Source organism: Pristiophorus japonicus, chromosome 3, assembly GCF_044704955.1.
Source record: "Pristiophorus japonicus isolate sPriJap1 chromosome 3, sPriJap1.hap1, whole genome shotgun sequence".
In the NCBI taxonomy this organism is placed as follows: Eukaryota; Metazoa; Chordata; class Chondrichthyes; family Pristiophoridae; genus Pristiophorus; species Pristiophorus japonicus.
In genome coordinates this window covers 169,978,185-169,998,360 of record NC_091979.1, presented here as the reverse complement: position 1 = coordinate 169,998,360, position 20,176 = coordinate 169,978,185, and the positions used below count along the sequence as shown (strand labels likewise).

At 45.4% G+C, this 20,176-nt stretch overlaps 2 protein-coding genes across 2 annotated transcripts in view; one reads left to right on the top strand and one right to left on the bottom strand.

The window, feature by feature from the left end:
* The window catches only part of LOC139260008 (dynein regulatory complex protein 11-like), a 474,078-nt gene extending 454,865 nt beyond the window's left edge, over nucleotides 1–19,213 (bottom strand). The window contains exon 1 of the mRNA XM_070876052.1: nucleotides 18,889–19,213. Coding sequence (XP_070732153.1) covers nucleotides 18,889–18,899 — 11 coding nt within the window. The 5' untranslated portion in view covers nucleotides 18,900–19,213. The remainder of the gene's footprint in view (nucleotides 1–18,888) is intronic.
* A 61-nt stretch (nucleotides 19,214–19,274) lies between these two features.
* The window catches only part of LOC139259378 (atypical chemokine receptor 3-like), a 107,885-nt gene continuing 106,983 nt past the window's right edge, over nucleotides 19,275–20,176 (top strand). Inside the window, exon 1 of the mRNA XM_070874855.1 lies at nucleotides 19,275–19,355. The gene's annotated coding sequence lies outside the window, so the exon portion shown is untranslated. The remainder of the gene's footprint in view (nucleotides 19,356–20,176) is intronic.

Sequence of the window (20,176 nt, the reverse complement as noted above, 5' to 3'; positions counted from 1 at the left end):
AAACATTTGCGCATGCGCAAAATGGCCAATTTTTTTTACGGGGTTGAAGTTTCAGCTCCGGCGCACAAAATCTGTTGTGCAACGCCGGAGTTAGCGCAAACGCTCGTTGGTAACTTTCATTTGGTGAAAGTTGCGTGCCTTGGCACTAACGCTAACCCGGCGCTAAAAAAAGATATTGTCGCAATTTGCGCCCAGAAACAGGCAAAAATCGCAAAAATACGAAAATCCTGCCCATTAGATTTGCTTGAAAGCTAATAGCTCAGTAAACTATCACAAGTGCATAGATCTCTCCCTAGCCCAGGGCTGTTGCAGCTAGTTATAAAGTTCGACTAGTAATACAGTATTTTTATTATTGATTAGAGAGCATTTTTGCAGATAGTTCTCATATTTTGTGAAAATATTGCTCAAAATTAAATTCTGCATTTCCCAGCAGAGGTGGAGGCTGTATATGCAACCAATCAAACAAATACAGTATTTGCACCCTGTGGGCTGCTGAATAAAGCAAAAAACTATATGTGATATGATATTACATTGTTTGTTGAGCTAATCATTCATGTGGTAGCAAGTGCTGCTCTGGCTAGCTACCACATTCCCATGTATGCCAGTATCATTGTTCCACATCATGGGGTAAGATTTTTTTGAATTCCTACGTACAGCAACATGCAATTGTGAAGATTTACTCTTTTCAGTACCTCTAGCAAAATCAGAAACGTGGTTTGAAAGAAAGATAAAAGGCTGAGTGAAATATGCTGGGCTTCAAGTCCAAGATTCTTTGGACCCCACGCCAACATTGAACCTACTGAGCTACCTGATTAACATTAACAAATATTTAACAATTAATTAAAAATTCCCTATAAATTTCAAAGTATTTTACAAATATTCTCATCCAGTTGTGCATAACTGTAAACTACTCGAGTTGTTTAAGATGCTATCTGAACCCTTCAATAAGATCAATTTGCTTTAATCTCTTCCTCTTACCAGTTATTCACACATATTCTTCCACCATCTATTATATTCCTCCCAATAGGCTTCTGCTACATTCTCCTCCATAGAGATTTTAGAGGCGAGGAGATAAGGGTTAGACTTTCAGCACATCATTGCGCATTTACCACCCATATAAGCGCTGAGATTCAGGCTATCGCCCATATTTGATGAAAAATGGAAACTAGCGCCCGATTATAGCCCATTTATCGCCGAGCGCTACTTTCGGCATTTCGCCATAATTCGCCCAAAAAGACGCACAAGAAAAGCTGCAATCACCTAACCTTAACCAGGCACTATGGACGCCACGGAGGATCTTTAATAAAAGGCTGCTTGAAGTGGTTGAGAGGAGAAGTAATTTGTGAGTAATTTTAAGGGCGGTTTTGAATCTTGCCAATCATCTAATCCCTGTATTTATTGAGGACGATTTAAGAAGACAGATTAAGGCATTTATGGGTGATTTATAGTGATGGGGCCTGTAATTTCTCAACCAGTATTGATGACGACACATACTGCAGAATAGAGATGGAAGAAGGTTCATTGAAGAGCATTATGTGCCCAATGAAAGAGGTGGCAGGCTGCTGAGGAGGGTGAGAAGTTACACCCAACATTTTTACAGGGATAAGCAATCATACCTGGACTTGTCTGCTAACACGTGCGTTAGAAGGCTGTGATTCTGAAAGGAGGTCATCAGTGAGATATGCCAGCTCATTAAGGGAGATCTGCAACCTACCAGCACCATCAGGACTGCACTGCCCATTATGATTAAGGTCACTGCGGCACTTTCCTTCTATGCATCGGGCTCCTTTCAGGTCTCAGCTGGCGACATTTGTGGTATCTCAGCACACCACACATTGCTGCATTCGACAAGTTACTGAATCCATTTATGCACACAGGATGGACTTTATAAACTTCCCTGTGACAAGGGAGGCACAGAGTGAGAGAGCTTTGGGGTTCTCTAGAATAGCAAACTTCCCCAAGGTGCAGGAAGCAAAAGATTGTATGCACATCGCCCTGCAAGCACCTTTACAGGTTGCAAAGGTGTTTCGAAACCGAAAGGGATTCCACTCCCTGGATATACAGCTCGTTGTCGACCACAAGCAAATAACCACGGCAGTTGATATATCCTTACTATATAGTATAAATGCATACGAGGCCCATACTTGAGAGAAGGTCACTCAGTGACCAGTTACCATTATTACCAAGACCTCAAATGCAGATGGTGGGTGGAGCTTCCTTTTTTATACCTGGAAGTCCAGGTTAGGAGTGTCTCCCACAAGTTCGCCCCTTGTGGTCAATGTTCTCAAGTACAACCTAGGTCAGCTTATACATGGGTTACAATGATAGTTGAATGCATGACATCACCAAAGTCTTATTGGGATCACAGGTTAAGTCTCTCTAGTGGTTTACACTCCCTTGTAGAGCGCCCAAGTTGGGGCTCCGGTTGTTGGGCGCTGGCCTGAGTGTCTGATGTTTGCAGTGCCTCAGGCCTGTCCGGACTACCCAGTGACTGGGCTCTCCTCCACTTGGTTCCGGTGTTCGGTCGCCTGTGGTGGAGTAAACTTCCTCTGCTTCTTCTATGGGGTTGCTGAACCTCCTTTTAGTTTGATCCAGGTGGTTGTGCCAGATTTGTCCATTGGTGAGTTTAACTACCAAAACTCTATTCCCCTCTTTGGCAATCACAGTGCCTGCAAGCCATTTGGGCCCTGCAGCATAATTAAGGACAAAAACAGGGTCATTGACATCAATACATCACGCCCTCGCATTCCTGTCATGGTAGCCACATTGTGACTAAAGCCTGCTCTCAACAATTTCTTTCATAGTAGGGTGTATAAGGGATAACCTGGTTTTGAGCGTCCTTTTCATTAGCAGCTCTGCGGGTGGAACCCCTGTGAGCGAGTGTGGTCGGGATCTATTGACCAACAGGAGGTGTGATAAGCGGCTTTGTAGGGAACCCCCTTGGATTCTGAGCATACCGTTTGATTATCTGCACTGCTCGTTCCGCCTGGCCGTTTGAGGCCGGCTTGAACGGTGGCGTTCTGACATGGTTGATTCCATTGCCTGCCACGAAGTCCTGGAGTTCAGTGCTTGTGAAGCACGGGCCATTGTCGCTGACCAAAACGTCCGGTAGACCATGGGCGACGAACATTGCCCGTAGACTTTCTACCATAGCAGAGGATGTGCTTGAATTTAAAATGGCACACTCAATACTCAATCCATTTGGAGTAGGCGTCTACTATAACGAAAAACATTTTTCCCATGAAAGTCCTGCATAGTCCACATGGATGCGTGACCATGGCTTGGCGGGCCAGGACCAGGGGCTAAGGGGGGCTTCCCTGGGTGCATTACCCAGCTGGGCACACGTGTTGCACCTGCGAACACAAAGTTCCAGGTCTGCATCTATCCCTGGCCACCAAACGTGTGACCTGGCAATTGCCTTCATCATGACAATGCCCGGGTGCTCATTGTGAAGTTCTCTGATAAACACCTCTCTGCCCATCAGGGGCATGACTACTCAGTTTCCCCACAGTAGGCAATCGGCCTGAATTGAGAGTTCATCCTTGCGCCTATGAAACGGTTTAAATTCATCAGGGCATGCCCCGTACGTGGCTGCCCAGTTCCCATTCAGGACACATTTCTTAACTAAAGACAGTGCCGGGTCTTTATTTGTCCAGACTTTAATCTGACGGGCTGTCACAGGTGAGCCTTCACTTTCGAAAGCTTCAGCATCCATGATCATCTCAGCATCATGCTCAGTTGCCCCCTCAGTGGTGGCTAGTGGGAGCCTGCTGAGTGCATCGGCACAGTTTTAAGTGCCCGGTCTGTGCCGAATTGTGTAGTCATAGGCGGCTAACGTAAGTACCCACCTCTGTATGCGGGCCGATGCATTTGAATTTATGGCCTTGTTGTCGGCCAAAAGGGACATTAGGGATTTGTGATCTGTCTTCAGCTCAAATTTCCTGCCAGAGGTGCATTTTTTTTAAACTGCATATACACATGCTAGCGCTTCCTTTTCTACCATCCCGTAGCCCCTTTCTGCCTGGGACAGACTACTGAAGGCATAAGCTCCCGGCTGTAACTGACCATTGGCATTCACGTGCTGCAATACACACCCGACCCCATAGGACACACCCGACCCCATAGGACAACGCATCGCACGTTAAAACGAGTTTCTTACACGGGTCATATAACGTTAACAGTTTGTTGGAGCATAACAAATTGCGTGCTCTATCAAAAGCCCTTTCCTGGCTGTCGCCCCAGACCCAATCACGACCTTAGCATAGGAGCACATGTAGTGGCTTTAACAGCATGCTCAATTTGGGAAGAAAGTTACCAAAATAGTTCAGGAGCCACAGGAACGAATGCAGCTCCGTCGTGTTACGGGATCTGGGTGCTCTCTGGATCGCTTCCGTTTTGGACGCAGTAGGCCTGATCCCGTCTGCTGCTACCCTCATCCCCAGGAATTCTACCTCTGGAGCCAAGAAGACGCACTTCGCCTTTTTCAGTCGCAGCCCTACCCGGTCCAGGCTGCGAAGCACCTCCTCCAGGTTGTGGAGGTGTTCTTCAGTATCGCGACCAGTGATGAGGATGACCTCTTGAAAAACCACCGTCCTTGGAATCGACTTGGGGAGGCTTTCCATATTTCACTGAAAGATCGCGGCGGCCGAACGAATCCCGAACAGACATCTGTTATACTCAAACAACCCTTTGTGTGTCATGATGGTGGTCAGCTTCTTCGACTCACTCGCCAGCTCCTGGGTCATGCAAGCTGAGGTCAGGTCCAATTTTGAAAAATGTTTGCCACAGGATAGATAGCGTCGCAAAGAGGTCCTCCGCTCTCGGTAGCGGATACTGGTCTTGGAATGACACCCGATTGATGGTGGCCTTCTAATCACCACATATCCTGACCGACCCATCCGCATTGACTCAATTCGACTGGCGAGATGATGCCTTCCCTCAGCAGGCGGTCCAATTCGCATTCTATCTTTTCCTGCATCACATACGGCACCGCTCTGGCCTGTACTGGCCTGGCGTCACTACCTTGGTCCCCATGAAAGTGCCAATGCCGGTTTGAAATAATGAGTCAAATTTGTCCAGGACCTGTGAGCATGATACTCACTCCACAGAAGAAATTGCATTGACATTGCCCCATTTCCAGTTCATGACAGCAAGCCAATTCCTCCCCAATAGTGCGGGATCGTCCCCCGGGAAAATCCAGAGTGGCAACCTGTTCTCCGAAGCTTTGTGGGTCATGACTACCATGGCGCTGCCGAGCACCGGAATAATCTCCTTTGTATATGTCCGTAGCTGTGCGTCAATCGGCAATAATTTTGGCCTCCTGGCCTTGGACACACACAACCTTTCGAACTGTTTGATACTCATCAGGGACTGGCTGGCCCGTGTGTCTAGCTCCATTAATATTGGGATGCCACGGAGGAGCACTTTCATCATTATCGGTGGCATTCTGGTATATGAACTGTATATATGCTCCAGATGAACGCGCTGAACTTCAGCTTCCAGCGATTTCCCCCAGTATTCATTTGGCCTCGTAGGGCTTACATCGGGCCCGTCCTCCTCGTACATCAACCTGGCTGCAGGCTTCCTGCACATACGTGCCAAGTGACCGCTGACATTGCAGTTTCTGTAGGTATATTGCCGATACCTGCAAGCTCTGGCTGGGTGTTTGCCTCCACACCTCCAGCATGAGCTAGAGGCCCCAGTGTTGGAAACAAAAGGTCCATTACCAGTTGATCGTCTCTGACTGTCTCTGTAATTGTCCTTAAGCGCACCATTAACAGGTGTTGATGGCCCCATTACTGGCCGCATTGTCCATTGCGATGGCATGAATCGCCGTTCAGCTAGCCATTGTCTCTGTTGAATTCCCCCTTTGGGTTCGACTGCATACTGGGGCATGTCCGATTGCCCTTATCTGCCTAGAGAACTGTGTGCTGCGTTAACAATGTTGACTCCCTGGTCGTTTGCCGCATTTGAGCCAAGATTTTTGCCATAAATCATTCTGGTCTCTTCCTCCCCTGACATAATTGTCTGGGCTATCAGAGCCGCCGCTTCCAAGGTCAGGTCTTTGGTCTCAATCAGTTTCCTGAAAACCCCAGCGTGCCCGATGCCCTCAATAAAAAAGTCTCGCCACATCTCCACTCTGCATGCATCTGGGAACTTACATAGGCTCGCCAGTCGCCGGAGATCTGCCACGAAGTCTGGAACGCTTTGCCCTTCTCGCCGCCGGTGCGTGTAAAACCGGTGTCTCGCCATGTGCATGCTGCTCGCCAGTTTAAAGTGTTCCCCGATCAACTTACTGAGCTCTTCGAATGTCTTGTCCGCCGGCTTCTCTGGCGCTAGAAGGTCCTTCATCGGGGAGTACGTTCTGGATCCACAAACCGTCAGGAGATGAGCCCTGCGTTTGTCAGCCGAATCCTGTCCCAACCATTCCTTAGTGACAAAACTTTGCTGTCGTCTCTCAATAAAGTCGTTCCAATCATCACCAACACAGTACCGCTCATCTGTGCTGCTAGTGGCCATGCTCGCGTGGTTTAAATCCCAGTTTCTTGTCGCCAATGATATATCCTTACTATACAGTATAAATGCACATTAGGCCCATACTTGAGAAAAGGTCACTCAGTGACCAGTTATCTTTATTACCAAGACCTCAAGTGCAGATGGTGGGTGGAGCTTCCCCTTTTATACCGGAAAGTCCAGGTTAGGAGTGTCTCCCACAAGTTCGCCCCTTGTGGTCAATGTTCCCAAGGTGTACAACTTAGGTCAGCTTATACATGGGTTACAATGATAGTTGAATACATGACATCAGTAAATGCCAAATTTTCCAGGGAGCATCCATGATGTGAGAGCACTGTCTCTGACCTGTTTAAGAGTCAACCACAAGGTCACGGTTGGATGCTGGGGTTAAAGGATATGGCCTTGCCAGCTGGCTCATAATCCCCCTGCATAAGCCCCAGACAGAAGCCAAGAAGCGGTACAACGAAAGCCATATAGCCATACGCAATTTTGTCGAAAAGAAGCAGCGCTTTAGATGCCTGGACCACTCAGGAAGCAAGCTACAATACCACCCTGAGCAGGTCGCTAAGTTCATTGTGGTGTGCTGCATGTTGCATAATCTAGCTATCAGGAGAGGACAATAATTGCTAGATGGTCCTGCTGGTCCACCTCAGGAGAGAGGGGAGGCAGAAGAGGAGGATGAGGACCTCGGGGAGGACAATCAGCCTGGCGATGCACCCATGCCCCCACTCCCGCCCCCCCCACCCCACACCACTGGAAAAGCCCCGTAATAGTTAAGCAGCTGCAAAACTTTTGCGTCAGCAGCTCATAAATGAACGCTTTGCGTGACGTTACGTTGATGACGGTTACAATTGTGTTACTTTTCATCCTTGCCTGGCCTGGCCATTGTTTGCAACCCTTGTATTGATGTTTGACCTTATTAGAAGACAATTTACAACAATTGTAAAGTTAAATAAAAATTTGTAATAATTTAACAACTGGTTTTTTAAAATTTTTAACAAACATATATAACACTTCCACCACCCCCCCCCCCCCCGCCGCAACCCCCAACAGTGAACAACATTTTGTCCACAATAATATAACGAGAACACCCTCCCACCATCCCCAATAGTCAATCAAAATTTTTTTTAAATAATAACTAAACAAAAATATTCGCTGCACCTGTACTTATTTTGAGCATTAACTCCTTCCACTTTTTCCTACTTTTCTCTTCTGTGACTGTGCGCAAAATCATGGATGAAGTGGGTGGATAAGTGACCTGCTCCCAGGTATATGCCAAGGCCACTTTAAACACTTCACTGGAAAGCATGTTAGAATGGTCTGAGGATTTCTCCTTCATTGATTTTTTTTCTCTCTCCCTCCAGTTAGGATAAAGCCTGGCTGCTCCACAGCGACTAAAACAGAGAACTTAGAGCAAGGGCTGAGGGGAGAAATCAAAACCTGTCTGAGCTCTATAATGTCATGCCAAGCAGTCACAATGCTAATTAACAGTTAACATAAAAAGACATATTGTATTGTCTTCCTAAAGAGACGTGCATTAGAATGCTGAAAACCAGGCGAGATAATTCCTTTTCAAAAAGGAGCAGGGGTTTCTTTTATCATCCAAAAGTTTAACAACTTGTATTTATATGACAAGTTTATTGTAGAAAAATGACCTAAGACACTTCACAGAAACATAATCAATATTGATACTGAGCCAAAGAGGAGCCATATTAGGAGGGGTGATAAAAAGGTTGGCGAAAGATGTGAGTTTTAAGGAGGTCTTAAAGAAGGAGGAGCAGGTAGTGAGGCCGAGAGGTTTAGGGAGGCAATTCCAATGTCCGGGCCTAAATGGCTGAAGGCACAGCTGCCAATAATGAGGCGAAGGGAGTGAGGGATGCATAACAGGACAGCATTAGAAATCAGAGAGATAAGAAGAGGTGAGGCTATGAAGTGTTTTAAAAAGAAAGGATGAGAATTTTAAGCTGGAGGTGTCGGGGGCGGGGGGGCAAGGAACCAATGTAGGTCCACAAGCACAGGGTGTTGGTTGAGTGGGATTTGGGCAGCAGAAATTTGGATGAACTGAAGTTTATGGACGTTGCAGGAATAGAGGCTGACCAGGAGAATATTGGAATAGTTGAGTCTACAGATGACAAAAACATGGATGAGGATTTTGGCAGCAGATTGGCTGAGGCAGTTACGAAGATGGGCAATGTTACAGAGCGATAAATAGGCAGTCTTTGTAATGGAAAGAATTTGTGGTCGAAAGCCCAGGTCAGGGTCAAATAGGACGTTGAGATTTCGAACGGTTTTGTTCAGCCTGAGACAATGGCCGGGGAGGGAGAGACAAGGGGCCGTAAATTGCGGCCTCTCCGAGTGCGTACAATGCCGAAGAGGCCCCATGAGTTCCGGGTTTAGGCATGCACGGCGCATGCGCCTAAACCCAGTACTTGCGATCTGTCAAAATTTATTTTATTTTATTTTATTCTTTTATTTGGGCTCATTGCCCAACTCTTGCCCAGTGAATGTCCTTCAAACTCTTACACCTGAGTTTTAAAAGATATAAAAATAAGTAATAACATTTATTTTTCTGTTAAAACCCTGCCCATGAAAATAAGTTTACGTTTAACACTATTAAAACATTTTTTACAAATTTTCAAAAAAAATTATTTTTATGTTGAATTTAATTTAATTTCTATGTCTTTTTTTTAAGTGAAGTGTTCTTTTTAGTTATGTGTGCGTTTTCTTTGTTTTAGGGGTATTCTCATTGATAGTAACAGAAGCTTGAAGCACCCATTACTATCAATGAGAATACTACATTGTGATTGGTGGTCCAGGTCCACGTGACACCAGGAAACGCAGATGCTCCTGGGATGCGTGGGCCTCTGCGCAGGGCTTCGCAGGTCTACATTGGAGCGGGATCACCAGGTACTGTCGGATTTTTTTGTGGTCAGAGACATCCACCCGCGGGAAGCCTCTGACTGCAATTTTTGGCCCAAGGAAAATTGTGCTGAGGATAAGGGTATCAATAGTGGAGATGAGGGATTGAATGAGCAAATCAACAGTTGTAGAGGCATCTTGACAAATGGAAGGCTAAAGACTAGGTAGTTGGGAGTTTGAAAGTTCAGCTGTAAACGTGGAAACACAACAAAGTTGAGTTAGAAGGGAGTAGGGGGGAGTGGGTGGTGAGGAATATAGTGAAGTGGTCAAAGTTGGCCTGGTCAGTGATCAAGACTACAGGAGTAGAGAGGCCGTAGGAATTGGTGAGATTGAGGAGATATCTATGAATATAGGTGAGAGAGTTTATGTGGAGGGAGTAGCTTTGGGGAACCAGGAGTGCAGTAATCAGAGAAAAGAGGGCATGGGTAGATGAAATGGAAATTGATATCATCAAGGATAAGGAATCACTCAATACAGTGCAAAGGGAGAATATCTCAGTTGAAACTATGGGTGAGGTTGGAGGAGCAGTAAACTACAAGGATTTTGAAGGAGAGGAGCATGAAGTGGTGCTCGAATAAGAAGGTGGTGTGAGAGGAGTCAGGGGAGAGACCAAGTGATAAGGACTATGCCACCACCTTTGAAACAAATGTTTAATCTACACATATTACGCTGTAGAGTCAGACCCAGTGGCATAAATAGGTATACAACATGGGCAACGAAACCTCCTGCTGATTACCACCTACCACCCTCCCTCAGCTGATGAAACAGTATTCCTCCACGTTGAACACCACTTGATAGAAGCACTGAGGATAGCAAGGGCACAAAATGTACACTGGGTGGGGAACCTTAATGTCCATCACCAAGAGTGGCTCAGTAATACCACTATTGACTGAATTGGCCGAGTCCTGAAAGACATAGCTGCCAGACTGGGCTTGCAGCAGGTGGTGAGAGAAGAAACACAAGGGGAAAAAACTACTTGACCTCATCCTCACCAATCTACCTGTTGCAGATGCATCTGTCCATGACAGTATTGATAGGCGTGACCACTGCACAGTCCTTGTGGAGACAAAGTCCCACCTTCACACTGAGGACACCCTCCATCCTGTTGTGTGGCACTACCAGCGTGCTAACTGAGATAGATTCAGAACAGATATAGCAGCTCAAAACTGGGCATCTATGAGACGCTGAGGGCCATCAGCAGCAGCAGAATTGTATTCCACCACAATCTATAATCTCATGACCTGGCATATCTCTCACTCTACCATTACCATCAACCCTGGTTCAAATGAGGAGTGTAGAAGAACCTTGTCAGGAACATCTTCAGGTGTACCTAAAAATGAGGTGCCAATCTGGTGAAGTTACATCACAGGACTACATACATGCTAGACAGCGAAAGTAGCATGCTATAAACAGAGCTAAGCGATCCCATAACCAATGGATCAGAGCAAAGTTCTACAGTCCTGCTGCATCCAGTTGTGAATGGTGGTGGTCAATTAAACAACTAACGGGAGAAGGAGGCTCCATCATCGTCAATGATGGTGGAGCCCAGCATACGAGTGCAAAAGACAAGGCTGAAGTGTTTGCAACCATCTTCAGCCAGAAGTGCCGAGTGGATGATTCATCTTGGCCCCCTCCTGAGGTCCCCACCATCACAGAAATCAGTCTTCAGCCAATTCGATTCACTCAACATGATATCAAGAAACAGCTGAGCACACTAGATACAGCAAAGGCTATGAGCCCTGACAACATCACAGCTGTTGTGCTGAAAACTTGTGCTACAGAACTAGCTGCGCCTCTAGCCAAGCTGCTGCAGTACAGCTTCAACACTAGCATCTATCCGACAAAGTGAAAAATTGCCCAGGTATGTGCCGTCCACAAAAAGCAGGACAAATCCAATCCAACCAATTACAGCCCCACCAGCCTATTCTCAAACATCAGCAAAGTGATGGAAGGCATCATCAACAGTGCAATTAAGCAGCACTTGCTCACCAGTAATCTGCTCATCAATGCTCAGTTTGGGTTCCGCAAGGACCACTTGGCTCCAGACCTCATTACAGCCTTGGTCTAAACATGGACAAGAGAGCTGAATTCTAGAGGTGAGGTGAGAGTGACTGCACTTGACATCTAGATAGCATTTGACCGAATGTGACATCAAGGAGCCCTAGCGAAATTGAATGGGAATGAGGGGGAAAACTCTCTACTGGCTGAAGTCATACCTAGCACAAAGGAAGATGCTTATAGTTGTTGGAGGCCAATCATCTAAGCCCCAGGACATTGCTGCAGGGGTTCCTCAGGGCAGTGTCCTAGACCCAACAATCTTTAGCTGCCTCATCAATGACCTTCCCTTCACCATAGGGTCAGAAGTGGACGTTCACTGACGATTGCACAGTGTTCAGTTCCATTCTCAACTCCTCAGATAATGAAGCAGTCTAGGCTCGCATGCAGCAAGACTTGGGCAAAGTTCACGCTTGGGCTGATAAGTAACAAGCAACATTTGTGCCACACAAATGCAAGGCAATGACCATCACCAACAATAAAGAGTTTAGCCATCTCCCCTTGACATTCAACGAGATTACCAGCACCGAATCCCCCACTATCAACATCCTGGGGATAACCATTTACCAGAAACTTAACTGGACCAGCCACATAAACACTGTGACTATAACTGCAGGTCAGAGATTGGGTATTCTGTGGCGAGTGTCTCACCTCTTGACTCCCCAAAGCCTTTCCATCATCTGCAAGGCACAAGTCAGGAGTATGATGGAATACTCTACACTTACCTGGATAAGTGCAGCTCTATCAACACTCAAGAAGCACGACACCATCCAAAACAAAGCAGCCCATTAACTGGCACGCCATCCATCACCTTAAAAACATTCACTCTCTCCACCACCGGCACACCGTGGCTGCATCTACAAGATGCACTGCAGCAACTCACCAAGGCTTCTTCAAAAGCACCTTCCAAAACCTCTACCACCTAGAAGGGCAAGGGCAGCAGATGCATGGGAACACCATCACCTGCAAGTTCCCCTCCAAGTCACACACCATCCTGACTTGGAAATATATTGCTGTTCCTTCATTGTTGCTGGGTCAAAACCCTGTAACTTCCTCCCTAACAGCACTGTTGAAATACGTTCACCACACAGACTGCAGCAGTTCAAGAAGGCAGCTCACCGCCACCTTCTCAAGGGCAATTAGGGATGGGCAATAAATGCTGGCCTTGCCAGCGATGCTCACATCCCAGGATCGAATTTTGAAAATGTAATAAAAGGTGCACAATACATACTTCTGACAGTTTAATCAATTCAGATATGCATTTACATATTTGGCTCATGCTTGTAAATAAAATCATACTTTAGAAAGAAATTACTTATTTTATCGTGAATTTCTATATAGATACCTGGGGATTCAGATAATGATGGTGCTGAAACACTGGACACAGCTTTATATTTATAAACTATTATATATAATAATTGTATCAACATCAGGATGACAGTTCTGCAGGCCTATTATTAGTTACTTTGCAACCACTACCTGGATCCTGTGTACTTATGTAAACACAAGGTAAATAGACGCAACTCTGTTGTGCAGCAGTGTTTAATAATGTAAAGAAACATGAAGTGGGATAGCCATCATTCAGGCAATTTGATAGGCTACAGATGGTAAGAGTGGTTGATGTTTTGCGACTGGCCTTGACAGCAACTGCTTTAGAAGAGATAAATAAATGAATGAATGACTCTTTAAATGTAGAACAATGTCCATTAAAACTGCACTTTGAATCTATCTGGTCCTTGGCATGTCTGAATGTACTATTCAGAAACTAAACGATTTCTTATTATTTTCTCTTTTTTCCCTCCCCAACCTTCTTCCCGTCTCTTCTGAAGGTAGGGATCATGCTGGTGCCCAATGCAATGGCTCCCACTAACAGTTGTCTTGTTCAAATAGCCCATTCTCCTTTTTAATCTTGGACAGTGAGTATCAGAAGGCTATTTGACCATTGGAGTGCAACACCTGCAAACTCAACCCTGTCCTCATGTGGCTCCCACACATTCTTACTTTCCAATCAGTCTCACATCCAAGTGGCCAAGAGTGAATTAATCTTTGCCATCCATCCATCTGCCTTAGGGATGCTAAAACAAATTGCACCGTCCCTAATCTTCTTCTTCGGCAGTCCCTCAGAGTCAAGGATGACTTAATGCCACCCAACCTGTACACCGTGTGCATAAGAACATAAGAAATAGGAGCAGGAGTAGGCCATTTGGCTCCTCAAGCCTGCTCCACCATTCATTAAGATCATGCTGATCTGATCTTGCCCTCAACTCCACTTTCCTGCCTGTTCCCCACAACCCTATAGTTCAAGGATCTGTCTATCTCCGCCTTCAATGACCCAGCCTCTATAGCTCTCTGGGGTAGAAAATTCCAAAGATTCACGGCCCTCAGAGAAGAATCTCCTGCTCATCTCTATTTTAAATGGGCGACACTTTATTCTGAAACGATACACCCCTAGTTCTACATTCCCCCACGAGGGGAAACTTCCTCTCAGAGTCTACCCTATCAAGGCCCCTCAGAATCTTATATGTTTCACTAAGATCACCTCTAATGCTTCTAAACTCCAATGAATATAGGCTTAACCTGTTCAACCGCTCCTCAAAAAACAACCCCTTCATCTCAGGAATCAACCTAGTGAACCTTCTCTGAACTGCCTCCAATGCAAGTATATCCCTCTTTAAATAAGACCAAAACTGTATGCAGCTCAGTGCACCTCAGTTCCACATTGAGTTATCTTTGGACTATACTTACCATTTATATATTTTTTGTCTCTCAGAGTGCCATAGTGAACAGTAGCGTACCAAAGTGATTCGACAAACAGCAATGCTGTAGTACAAAACTTGACAAGCAGCAATGTTCAGATTTATTACTGACTAATACAAGGAACATAATAACTTCTGCACATTATAAAGAATATTTTTCCCAAAATTTGAATAGTTCACTGTAGAAGTACATTAATTATAAATACTGCAACACTAAAGAGGGATGAGGCATTTTTATTGATCATAGGTGATTCTGTTTTTAGAACATAAGAATTAGGAACAGGAGTAGGCCATCTAGCCCCTCGAGCCTGCTCCGCCATTCAACAAGATCACGGCTGATCTGGCCGTGGACTCAGCTCCACTTACCCGCCCGCTCCCCGTAACCCTTAATTCCCTTATTGGTTAAAAATCTATCTATCTGTGACTTGAATACATTCAATGAGCTAGCCTCAACTGCTTCCTTGAGCAGAGAATTCCACAGATTCACAACCCTCTGGGAGAAGAAATTCCTTCTCAACTCGGTTTTAAATTGGCTCCCCCGTATTTTGAGGTGGTGCCCCCTAGTTCTAGTCTCCCCGACCAGTGGAAACAACCTCTCTGCCTCTACCTTGTCTATCCCTTTCATTATTTTAAATGTTTCTATAAGATCCCCCCTCATTCTTCTGAACTCCAACGAGTAAAGACCCAGTCTACTCAATCTATCATCATAAGGTAACCCCCTCATCTCCGGAATCAGCCTCGTGAATCGTCTCTGTACCCCCTCCAAAGCTAGGATATCCTTCCTTAAGTAAGGTGACCAAAACTGCACACAGTACTCCAGGTGCGGCCTCACCAATACCCTATACAGTTGCAGAAGGACCTCCCTGCTTTTGTACTCCATCCCTCTTGCAATGAAGGCCAACATTCCATTCGCCTTCCTGATTACCTGCTGCACCTGCAAACTAACTTTTTGGGATTCATGCACAAGGACTCCTCGTAGGACTGCTCCTGGGCACGGCCAAGGGTGCCATCAGCCGGTCCAGGCAGCGGGCGGTCGAGGGGGTCGTTCAACCTGATTGCCTGCCTCTCTTCCGCTCTTGCATCCGGTCCAGGGTGTCCTTGGAGATGGAGCACGCGGAGGGACTGGAGTGCATCATCACGCCCGGCAACCAAATTTTAATTTGATTTTACGTTTTTTAAGTTTAATTTGTCTTAATTGCCGGTGCTTTTAGTGTCCCCCTTCCCTTTTATAGGGGGCACTGGGGAAAATTGTGATTTTAGTGCCCAAAAAAAAACAAAAAAAAAAGAAAAACACAAAAAAAAACAAAAAAAAAGGGGGAAAAAAAAAAGGGCCTTGTAAATGTCTGGCGTGTCACCCAGGTCGGGTGGCACCGTTTAATGTTTTTATGTTTTGCAGGTAAACTCAAAAGAGTTTCATGCACAAGGACTCCTCGTAGGACTGCTCCTGGGCACGGCCAAGGGTGCCATCAGCCGGTCCAGGCAGCGGGCGGTCGAGGGGGTCGTTCAACCTGACTGCCTGCCTCTCTTCCGCTCTTACATCCGGTCCAGGGTGTCCTTGGAGATGGAGCACGCGGTGTCCACCGGTACGCTCGCGGCCTTCCGCGAGAGGTGGGCACCGGAGGGACTGGAGTGCATCATCACGCCCGGCAACCAAATTTTAATTTGATTTTACGTTTTAAAGTTTAATTTGTTTTAATTGCCGGTGCTTTTAGTGTCCCCTTCCCTTTTATAGGGGGCACTGGAAAAATGTGATTTTAGCGCCCAAAAAAAAAACAAAAAAAAGAAAGAAAGAAAAAAGGGCCCTTGTAAATGTCTGCTGTGTCATCCAGGGCGGGTGGCACGTTTAATGTCTTTTTATGTTCACAGATAAACTCAAAAAGAGTTTCATGCACAAGGACTCCTCGTAGGACTGCTCCTGGGCACGGCCAAGGGTGCCATCAGCCGGTCCAGGCAGCGGGCGGTCGAGGGGGTCGTTCAACCTGACTGCCTGCCTCTCTTCCGCTCTTACATCCGGTCCAGGGTGTCCTTGGAGATGGAGCACGCGGTGTCCACCGGTACGCTCGCGGCTTTCCGCGAGAGGTGGGCACCGGAGGGACTGGAGTGCATCATCACGCCCGGCAACCAAATTTTTATTTGATTTTACGTTTTAAAGTTTAATTTGTTTTAATTGCCGGTGCTTTTAGTGTCCCCTTCCCTTTTATAGGGGGCACTGGGGAAAAAAGGTGATTTTAGTGCCCAAAAAAAAACAAAAAAAAAAGAAAAACACAAAAAAAAAGGGAAAAAAAGGGCCTTGTAAATGTCTGGTGTGTCATCCAGGTCGGGTGGCACAGTTTAATGTTTTATGTTTTATAGGTAGACTCTAAAAGAGTTTCATGCACAAGGACCCCCAGGTCCCTCTGCACCGCAGCATGTTGTAATTTCTCCCCATTCATATAATATTCCCTTTTACTGGGTTTTTTCCCCCAAGGTGGATGACCTCACACTTTCCGACATTGTATTCCATCTGCCAAACCTTAGCCCATTCGCTTAACCTATCTAAATCTCTTTGCAGCCGCTCTGTGTCCTCTACACAACCCGCTTTCCCGCTAATCTTTGTGTCATCTGCAAATTTTGTTACACTACACTCTGTCCCCTCTTCCAGGTCATCTATGTATATTGTAAACAGTTGTGGTCCCAGCACCGATCCCTGTGGCACACCACTAACCACCGATTTCCAACCCGAAAAGGACCCATTTATCCCAACTCTCTGCTTTCTGTTCGCCAGCCAATTCTCTATCCATGCTAATACATTTCCTCTGACTCCGCGTACCCTTATCTTCTGCAGTAACCTTTTGTGTGGCACCTTATCGAATGTCTTTTGGAAATCTAAATACAACACATCCATCGGTACACCTCTATCCACCATGCTCGTTATATCCTCAAAGAATTCCAGTAAATTCGTTAAACATGATTTCCCCTTCATGAATCCATGCTGCGTCTGCTTGATTGCATTATTCCTATCTAGATGTCCCGCTATTTCTTCCTTAATGAAAGTTTCAAGCATTTTCCCCACTACAGATGTCAAACTAACCGGCCTATAGTTACCTGCCTTTTGTCTGCTCCCTTACTTTGAATGGTCAGTTAAAATGCATTGTATGTCAGAAGGAAAAGAACAACTATTTGGAGTCTTAATGCTAATCCAGGAGATCTATTGTACATTATTTACTTGTATTTTGAGGTCACTGATAATTACACTGTGCAACTCCCATTACAAATTGCTTCCATTCTACAACATAATCTCAGCAATAACAGAGAGTCGGGATAAACGGGTCATTTTCCAGTTGGCAAACAGTAACTTGTGGGGTGCCAAAGGAATCGGTGCTGGGACCTCAACTATTTACAATCTATATTAATGACTTAGATGAAGGGACCAAGTGTAATGTAGATAAGTTTGCTGATGATACAAAGATGGGTGGGAAAGCAAATTGTGAGGAGGACACAAAAAATCTGCAAAGGGATATAGACAGGTTAAGCGAGTGGGCAAAAATTTGGTAGATGGAGTACAATGTCGGAAAATGTGAAGTTATCCACTTTGGCAGAAAAAATAGAAAAGCAAATTATAATTTAAATGGAGAAAAATTGCAAAGTGCTGCAGTACAGGGGGTCCTTGTGCATGAAACACAAAAAGTTAGTATGCAGGTACAGCAAGTAATCAGGAAGGCAAATGAAATGTTGGCCTTTGTTGCAAGGGGGATAGAGAAGACCTGCTACAACTGTACAGAGTATTGGTGAGGCCACACCTAGAGTACTGCGTACAACATAATAAGGTCTCCATATTTAAGAAAAGGATATACTTGCATTGGAGGCTGTTCAGAGAAGGTTCACTAGGTTGATTCTGGAGATGAGGGGGTTGACGTATGAAGCTAGGTTGAGTAGGTTGGGCCTATACTCATTGGCGCTCAGAAGAATGTGAAGTGATCTCATCGAAACATATAAGAAAATGAGGGGACTCGACAAGGTGGATGCAGAGAGGATATTTCAACTCATAGGGGAAACTAAAACTAGGAGGCATAGTCTCAGAATAAGGGGCCGCCCATTTACAACTGAGATGAGGAGCAATTTCTTCTCTCAGAGAGTTGTAAATCAGTGGAATTCTCTGCCCGAGAGAGCTTTGGAGGCTGGGTCATTAAACATATTTAAAGGTGGAGATAGACAGATTTTTGAGCGATAAGGGAATAAAGGGTTATGGGAAGCGGGCAGGGAAGTGGAGCTGAGTACATGATCAGATCAGCCATGATCTTATTAAATGGCAGAGCAGGCTCGAGGGGTCAAGTGGCCTACTCCTGCTCCTATTTCTTATGTTTTTATGTTCTTAACTGCTCTCTTGCATTGCAATTTAAATTATGGCACAATCCTGATAATAAACGCACAATCACCCTTTGCTGATATTCCATGTCCAAAAAAACTTAACAATAATACCATAAGGCAATTATGTATTACAGTTCTGCTCACCCCTGCAACATAGTTTTAGTCTTGATTCAGTAGCTGCATTCAAATATTTCTGATGAAGTCTGTATGTAGTTGCAAGTTCAGTATATTCAATGAAATGCTACATCTCCCTTGTTTCCTCTCTCCCCATATATTGTGATACATAGTCATTGCTTACCTGTTTGACATGATTGCTGTAGTGGGGGTGGGAGGTTATAATTGCCTGGACGCTCCTTGGAATGGCTAAAGACGTCGGTTTTACAAGCTAGTTCCTTTCATTGACACCATCATCCACCCAGTACCAGATTCAGTGACCTGCACTAAAGCTGAAGCTGCCTTTCCAGCTGGATCTTCTGCACACTGTTCGTTGGTAATTGTCTTGACTTACTTGCGTGGCATGATTCGTGTGTGCTGTGACTTGCTTTCTCTGTATCTCCAGCAGTTTCAGAGCTCAATGTCTCTCACTTTCTCTTCTCTCCAACTCCAGGGCAACCAGGACGCTGGCGCATGTGCAGTGCGGATCCTGGGCGCTCCGCCGCAAGGCGCATGCGCACTATTCAGGACGGGCCTATCGTCACCATGGTTACCAAGAGAATAATTTAAATTGTAGTTTAAAGGAATTAGAAAGCTCCAAAATACCTCTGGGTGAGTTTGTGCTTTCAGGTATATGAAGCAGAGCAGCTTTATTTATTGTTTAAAAGTCCCCTTTCGAAGTTTGCTGCATAAATCACAGGGCCGCGGGATTGCCACACACGGAGACAATTTCAAACTTGTCAAACGGGTTGGTCATTGTCTTCTGCCGTCAGTGTCACGGGGCATTCTTGTGTATATTAAATGAAGACTGCATTTTATTGAGTGGAGTCTGCAGAACAAGGTTTGATAGAAAATATAATCTAAAAGAAAATATAGGTCAAATAAATAAGTCTGTAGAATAAATGAAACGTTGCATTCTGCATACACTTTGCAGTGAATCAAATAATTCCCACTTGTTGAGCTCCATGTTGAAATATAAGGTGAGTTACCTTACCCAGTGGACAAACACAAGTAGTATGAAAAGGCTCTGTTATAATTTGTGTCACTCATGAATCAAGGGGGTTTCACAGTCATAAATATTGTCATGTATCTCACACTACTGTACATAACTGTATCTTACCATGCTATACATGACTGTAACTAGAGATGACCTGTAACCACAAGCTTACCTTACCACCAGGGGTGCACACAGGTATATAAAGACAGGTCTCAGGCAAGTGTGGCATTCGAGAGCTGTGTAATAAAGGTGCAGGCCCTGAGTGACCTTGACTTCAGCATGTGCCTCGTGTGAGTCTGTACTGCAGGGACAGGACTTTACAGTGGCGACGAGTTACGGGATTACAGAATCCACAGAATGGCGACCAACGGCTCAGACGAACAATTCAATGCTGGAGATAATTGGGAGGACTTTATAGAAAGGCTCGAGCAAAGCT